The sequence below is a fragment of the Salpingoeca rosetta genome (assembly GCF_000188695.1).
Source record: "Salpingoeca rosetta unplaced genomic scaffold supercont1.35, whole genome shotgun sequence".
In the NCBI taxonomy this organism is placed as follows: domain Eukaryota; class Choanoflagellata; order Craspedida; family Salpingoecidae; genus Salpingoeca; species Salpingoeca rosetta.
The window spans coordinates 731,523-739,030 of NW_004754899.1; the positions used below are offsets into that span (position 1 = coordinate 731,523).

Sequence of the window (7,508 nt, forward strand, 5' to 3'; positions counted from 1 at the left end):
GGTAACCGCAACATCTCAACCTCCTCTTTTCATTGTCATCACCACCACCCATCATCGTCGTCGTCGTTTGGCGCACTTTGAAGCGGCTCCCGACATCACAAATTTTTCAGTCACCGTTGCGCGCATGCGGCTGTCGATTTGGCATTCACCACTCAACGCTCTCACGTTGACAAAACCGCGACCATGAACGCCGCAGCTGCAACTATCGAGGATGGGCAGATGAACGCGCCCCCACACGTGCCAACGCCTGCCGTGAGCACGTAAGCGGCAATCCGTGCATGCGCTGTTGTTCTGTCCACGAGTAAGCGTTTCTGTGTGTGGATGTAGGATTTGGTCATCGTTGTGCAGCAGCTGTTGTTGTTGTTGTTGCGACTGTTGCGCATCTAAAAGCGCTTTCCCACACTGGCCGCTGTTGTGCATGCCCATCTGGTGTCCACATCACCGCCTGCTCACATCGCCATCTGCTTGCAGCACCAGGAACAAGCGGCGGTGGGATTCCAGCGACTCCAGTGATTCCAGTGACACCAGCAGTGACACCAGCAGTGACACCAGCAGTGACTCGAGTGACGATGAGGTGCGCAACCAAAGCCTGCATGTCACGCCCAATGTATGTGTGTGTGTGTGTGTATTTACGCCCAATGTATGTGTGTGTGTGTGTATTTACGCGCATGAGTGTGCGTGTGCGTGTGTGTGCATTTACGTGCATGAGTGTGAGCGAGTGGAGTGACAGTGCGATGAAAGATGACACTGAGAAACGACAACAACATCAAGTCCACGTCTCGCATTCTCAACAAATGTGAACGCCCAGGACCACACGAACACACCACAAACTACATCCAACCACACCCCAATCGCATGATCGCATGCACATCTGTGTCTCACATACCTTGCATTCGCGCTGTCACCTCGCTAGCACACCCGCCGTCGCAGGCGCAAGAAGAAGTCCAGGCAGTCAAGAAAGAAGTCCAGGAAATCCAGGAAGAAGCAGAAAAAGAAGTCCAACAAGAAGTCCAAGAAGACGAAGAAGAAGAAGACGAAGGGCAGGCACCGGAGCGTGCAGAACAAGAAGCGCGCTGCCCTGCGTCATGCTGTTGCCGCCGAGTACAGCTCGTCCTCCAGCCGCGTGCACACCACCGCCCCCATGCGCCCACCTCGCCCCGCCGCTGTTAACCAGCACAATCTCATGCGGATGCCAATGCAAGCTCCAATGCAAGCGCCCATGCACATGCACGCTCCCAAGCAAGCACCGATGCCAATGCACGTGCCAATGCATGTGCCAATGCAAGCCAGCCGCGTCCACACGGCTGTCCCCATGCGACCACCTCCTCACTTCTCTGCCGGCACTGTCAACCAGCGCAATTCCATGCCGATGCCCATGCAAACGCCAATGCCAGCGTCGTTGCAGGCGTCAATGTGCATGCCAATGGCAATGCAGGTGCAGGGGCACTTGTACGGCAGCACCAGTCACGCGGTCCGTGCAGGCTTCACTCCTGTCACCACAGCCACCCACAACACGAGCTCCAGTTATGTGCGTGCCGCCGCTGTCACTGCTAACCACACCAGCAACCACACCAGCTCAGCTTTCGTGCCAGCTCCCACAGCCAACCGTGGTTACGTGCCTGCTGCTGTCGCCCCAGGCCCCATCACCGCCACCATCACGACGACGACGTTCAACAAGAACGGGCGCAGTTCCAAGGGGACGAATGCGAGCGCTGGACAGCAGCTTGATCGCAGCAACGGCGCCGCCAAAGCCAAGGTCAGCCTGACACACACATGCACGCACATGCACGCACACGCACACACTAACACACAAACACAGGGGTATGTGGTGTCAGTGTGAGCAAAGTTGCAACGAGGTCAAGTCAGACACAATCGCACACTGCGCCCGCACACATACACACACACACACAAACACACACACAACTGCAAACACAACAAAACCCAAAGCACGTGTGCTGCACTCCACACTCACATCGCACCTGCTTGCGCGTGGATGTCACCAGGCTGGCCGTTTCTGCCACAAAGACGATGGTGGACAGCAGTGCAAGCACGTGCAGCCGGCACCACCACCAGCCACAACAGACGCCCTGCTCGAGATAGTGTTCGCTGGCAACCTTGGTGGCGGCCGTGCCGACTTCATGTGCTCAGACGGCCATGCTGAGACAGCGACGATGCTTGAGCTCTTCGCAGCCGCGCTGGCAGAGTCACAGGGCACAGAGGCTGTCCCAGACCACCAACACCACCGGCCCAACACGCTTGTAGATGTGCACATGAGGAACGCACTGCTCGGCGATGCAGTGCGGTGCTCAAGCATGCGGCAGTGCATGGTTGAGCTGAAGGCGCGGGCTGCCATGTGGATGATGAATGTGTTGCAGCACATGCCACCAAGCACCACCAGCAAGAACAACGACGACGGCGACAGCGCCGATGGTGGCGACGTGCTGGTGGTGTGAGGGAGAATCGAAGCGAGGAGGGAGGGGGCGGTGACGTGTTGGCTGATGGTGCTGGTGGCGGTCAATGGCATTCCGTTGTGGTGGTTGGTGATTGCGATGAAGGGGTCCGAGAGGTGTGCATGCACGATGGGGTGTGTTCGCATGCCACTTCCGGCATTCTTGTGCCTGTTGCTTGATGGCACATGTCGCTTGTCCGTCACTGTCGTCGCTGTTGTTGTCGGCATCGATGTCAACCGTTGCTGGTGCTGCTGCCGTGTGCGTGAATTGCGTGTGTGTTCGTGTGGGTGTTGTGGTTCTGCTGCAGTGCCACCACTGCTTCTCTGGGTGCAGATGCTCTTGTTTACTGCCGAGGTTGATGACCTTCATCTCGCTACTGCTGCCACTGCTGTCGGTGCGATTGTTGTCGTGGCTGTCGCTGTGCTGCTTTGTGTCACTCCGCGTCTTTCCATTCAGCCAGTGGCGAATGTTGCAGGTGATTTGTGCTGCTTGTACATGTGTCGTCGTGTTCGCCGCATCTTCCAATGGACAACAATGTGTCAGAACACGTGCATTCAGGGGATGCGGGGTGAGACGGTGTAGAGGAAGGTGGCACAACGCAACAGTGCACACACACACACACACACACACATACCCGCACACACACACACACACACACACACACACACACACACACACACACACACACACACACACACACACACACACACACACACACACACACACGCAAACACACAAACACTGCTTTAACCGAGTTATGTGTAGGACACAAGGACGAAAAAGGACAAAATTCACTCCTGGTCACCAACACGTCAACCGTCAACCTCACCTGTTGAAATATTGGGAAAGGCGGCGAACAGCAACAGGAACACATCACTGTCCTCCTCGCCCACAACAATCATCCACACCACCCACCGCCACCATGTAGGACGTGGCACAAGTGCCGCTTGCAGGGCTTTTCAGCCACCCTCAATCAGAAGTCCTGCCACACACGTAAGGAGCAGTGGACAGCGTGGCTTGGGTGCTGGTGTGGCGTGCGCGTGTGAATGCTGCCTGCGGTTCACGATTGCAAGCGTTATGGCATCTCTTGGCTGTAGTGGGCGGGGCTGTTGGTCTCATCATCTCACCACCTGTCTCGCCCTCCACAACTCACACTGCTGCTGCTGTTGCTGTTGCTGCTGTTGCTGCTGCTGTCACATTCAGCTTGCACCACCACCTTCATCTCCATCACCCATCAGACACGAGTGCCAACAAGATCACGACGGCCACCAAGAAGTCGACGACGATGATGATGAAGGTGAAGGCGCCAGCGACGAAGAACGAGGCAGCGGCTCTGCTCCCGGCTGTTGCAGTTGAAAGGTGTTCGTCGCACCGCCAGCATCCCCATCATCGTCGTTATCAGCGTCACCAGCACCAAGCCATCATGACAATGGTGATGATGGTGGTGGTGGTGGTGGTGGTGGTGGTGGAAGGCGTCCAGACAGCCCTTCAATACAGCGCAGCCATGACTGCCACCATTGGGCAAGTGCACTACGCAGTGGGCACTCGCATCACTTCAAGCACGCACGTCGCTGCCATCTTCGTCTTCGCTCTGGTGAGGTAACAAACAAACAAACAAACAGCATGCATGCACGCATGACGATGATGATGGTGATGATGGTGGGTGTTGTCATGGAATGGCATGAGCAACAGGGGAAGGGAGTAGCGGTAATGAATGCTTTGATAGCAAAGCAGTGACTGGACGCGACAACACATACACACACGCACGCTGGTGTCAGCCACGCCCGCACACACACACACACATTCACACATGCATTCACACGTGTGTGCATACTCACGTCTCTCGCCTGCATGTGGGCGATCCCATGATACGTGGTTTTCCCTGGTCGTCACCATCATCGCCACCACCACCATCACCAACCGCAACACCCATGACGCAGTATCAGCAAACTGTCACCATCTCATCTCTTCGCAGTGACCGCAACACCGGATGGGACGATGCTGGTACAGATGTTCGCTCTGCCATTACCACCACCATCAGCAGCAGCAGCATCAGATGCACGATGGTGGTGATGAACCGCGCTCGTGTTGAGGTGGAGCTGCAGTGGGTCATGCACTTCCAATGACGCAACCCAAAGCCACCGCCCCCATGGCAGTGACCACTACCACCATCACTATCACCGCATGTGTAAACCATCAACGCGTGTGCTGTCATCGTCACAACACTGCAGCCATGAAAGCGGTGATCCAAAGCACTCATGGTACCACCCCTGTCGTCTTCCTAATAGCCATCAGCCACACAGGCACGCGCTGCTGCTGCTGTTGTTGTTGCTGTTGCTGCTGTCGTGAAAATACCTCTGCTCTCACACACATGTGCGCGTGTGCATGTCCTTGTAACCGCTGTAAACGCCACTGTGTCCCTGCGGTCACCACAATCGCGCTTGAGCATGCGTTGCTGCTGTCATGGTTGTTATGGTTCATGTCACGAGAACTCTACTCCATCTTCGTCTCCTCCTGCTGCTGCTGCTGTTGGTGCGTGTGGCGCTGTCGCGGTTGAGTCACCAACACATCCACACGTTCGTGCTGTGGCCGCAGTGCCCGCTCCTGCTTCAACACACACACGAACACACGCGCGAGAGAGTGTGAGTGAACATTGGCACATTGCCGGTGCACACACGTGTGAGCGGTTGGGAGAAAGCAAGTGCTGATTGCATGCGTGTGTGTGTGTGTGTGTGTGTGTGTGTGTGTGTGTGTGTGTGTGTGTGTGTGTGTGTGTGTGTGTGTGTGTGTGTGTGTGTGTGTGTGTGTGTGACGGTGTACAAGTGCTCGAACCTTGCAACGGTGGCTCAAAGGATGAGGCTGTGGGTAAGTAAGCAGGTGGGTGCGTGTGGGTGCGTGTTTGTGCTCGCGTGTGCGAGCGTATGCCGGGGTTATTCACATTCCTATTTCCGATTCGATGCCAAAATCAAACAAGCAAACGAGTTTGAGCACATCAAAATCGCTGACATTGCGCTACATGAAGGAATTTCATTGCCGTCGTGTGTCGCAAACAGATGACGTGAACCCACAGACACACGAGCACACGAGAGCGGCATGGAGGATGTGTGTGCTGTGTGCGTTTCTGAAGAATGTGGATATGGGTGGAACAATGGCATGATGCTGCTGTCCTCACCTCGTCGTTGCTGCTGGTGGTGGTGGTGGTCTATTCACGTCGGTCATGTCATGGGTGCTCTTGATGTCCTGTCGTGGATCTTGAGTTTGAGGCGGAAACGATCGTAAGATCGCACGAGCACCCTTCCAGCCTTCCACCTCAGATGGGCCAAACACGCCACACTCACGCCACCCTAGCATGCTGCTGCTGCTGCTGCTGCTGCTGCTGCTGCTGCTGCCATGGCTCCATGCTCAGCTCTCGTGCTGGCTCCCTGGTGCGCACGAACCGGCTATTCCATCCTGGGATGAGGCTGTGGAGTGGCATTAGGTAGTAGTGGCTGGCGGTGGAGGTGCGGCTGGTGGCAGCAATTTGAGGGTTGACGCTGTCCACGCGCGCACACACGCATACAGCACGACGGCAAGGCATGCTGTACGGCAATCGAATGTTGGTGAAAGGGGGAGAGGGCCGTGAGCAGGTACCTAGGTGCATTGATGGCGTGTGCGTATGTGTGTACATTAGTGTGTTGGTGAAAGCTTCAAGTGCCCGCTATCAACACATCAGGAAGACACCATGAAGACACAACACAAACTATCAATCAACCAGCCAGTCACTACAATACATGAACATTGCCACATCGCCAGCATCCGCCACCAATAACAGCACGACTCACCTGGCATACACTGTGTAGGAAGGCGTGGTGGCCGTCTGCAGTGCACAAGACACCAACCAGCGTGATGACCGCGGTGACGACTTGATGGGGGAGGGGATTAATGCAGCATTCACGCCATGGCCCGGTCAGCGCAACATCAACGCATGACAGCGATTGCCAGTTGGTTGGAGGTGCTGTTCGGAAGTGGACTGAGTCACCATCATCACCGTCATCGCCCTGACGATCGAACAAGCAAGCGTGTGAGGGCATGCACATGCGTGTGTGCGTGTGTGTGTGTGAGCGCATGCACGTGCGTGCGTGCTCTACTGGCGTTCTGTTTGCACAGAGAGAACACATGCATGATGGCACATTCACACACACACACACAAAACACTGACTTGCGTGGTTTCGGCGAGCTTCGAGGTCGCACCATTGACAAGAGGCCATGTCAGCCTGTGGCAGCCTCTGCACACGCTCTGTGTGGCAGTGCAAACGCCAATACAACAGCAACACTGAAACAACCACGGGCATCGCAGTTGCAGAGGCAAGGGTGAGGCTAAATTGCCACAGCACCATGTCCCGTCAACAAACATGCTTGCAAGCATGCAAGCAAGCATAGCATCGTGTCGCCTGTTCATGCTGCATGGCTTTTGATTGGGGTATTCTCACGAAAACACCCATGCCGCCAACGGCTATCAGTTCACACATCAAGCGCATCCACCGCAACCACCAATCAGAGAATCAGGGCTTCACGAGGACCGCACCACTCACGCACACACACAACACGCAACACACACACACGCACACACACACGCACACAAATCCACGCGTGCTCAGTAGAGCTTACCTGGAGAAGGCAGGCCTGGTTGGTTGGTTGCTGCATTCCTGCTCAATAGCCCGTGGTCTACTCTCAGCGACTTATTGCAAACGCACAATTCAAGACTGTGAGGCAGTGCACAGCACACACTGCAAGCCGCTGCATAAGCGTTGTGGATACGTTAGGCCGTGTGTGAGGAGCGGAATTCATACGGCACCAGCAAAGGGTTGGAAGCAGAAACCCCCTTGCATCATCATCGCCAAACTGCGTGTACCAAAGACAACAGCAAAACCTTGCCTTGCTTTGCCTGCTGGAGCGCATGTGAAGGCTTGCGTAGGACAACAACCACCTTATATGAAGTGCACAAACCGAGAGTGACTATCGCGCCGACTCGGGTAGTCAAAAGCCGAAATCTATATCTTGATCCACCCTATATTCTTC

The 7,508-nt window shown here is 55.5% G+C and overlaps 3 protein-coding genes across 3 annotated transcripts; 2 read left to right on the forward strand and 1 right to left on the reverse strand.

Annotated features, from left to right (window-relative positions):
• Positions 1-183: 183 nt before the first annotated feature.
• On the forward strand, positions 184-2,453 carry PTSG_10272 (uncharacterized protein; the record flags this gene model as incomplete). Its single annotated transcript, XM_004988558.1, has 4 exons — positions 184-260; positions 472-574; positions 914-1,756; positions 2,004-2,453. 4 exons carry the CDS (start codon positions 184-186, stop codon positions 2,451-2,453), a joined length of 1,473 nt encoding a protein of 490 aa, XP_004988615.1.
• Positions 2,454-3,954: 1,501 nt separating this feature from the next.
• PTSG_13016 (uncharacterized protein) lies at positions 3,955-4,576 on the forward strand (the record flags this gene model as incomplete). Its single annotated transcript, XM_004988559.1, has 2 exons — positions 3,955-4,044; positions 4,391-4,576. 2 exons carry the CDS (start codon positions 3,955-3,957, stop codon positions 4,574-4,576), a joined length of 276 nt encoding a protein of 91 aa, XP_004988616.1.
• Positions 4,577-4,706: 130 nt separating this feature from the next.
• PTSG_10273 (uncharacterized protein) lies at positions 4,707-6,765 on the reverse strand (the record flags this gene model as incomplete). Its single annotated transcript, XM_004988560.1, has 7 exons — positions 6,649-6,765; positions 6,272-6,487; positions 5,794-6,080; positions 5,623-5,652; positions 5,283-5,309; positions 4,948-5,054; positions 4,707-4,812 (listed from the first exon to the last, which is right to left on the reverse strand). Exons 2-7 carry the CDS (start codon positions 6,276-6,278, stop codon positions 4,707-4,709), a joined length of 564 nt encoding a protein of 187 aa, XP_004988617.1. The 5' UTR covers positions 6,279-6,487; positions 6,649-6,765.
• Between the last annotated feature and the right edge of the window lie 743 nt (positions 6,766-7,508).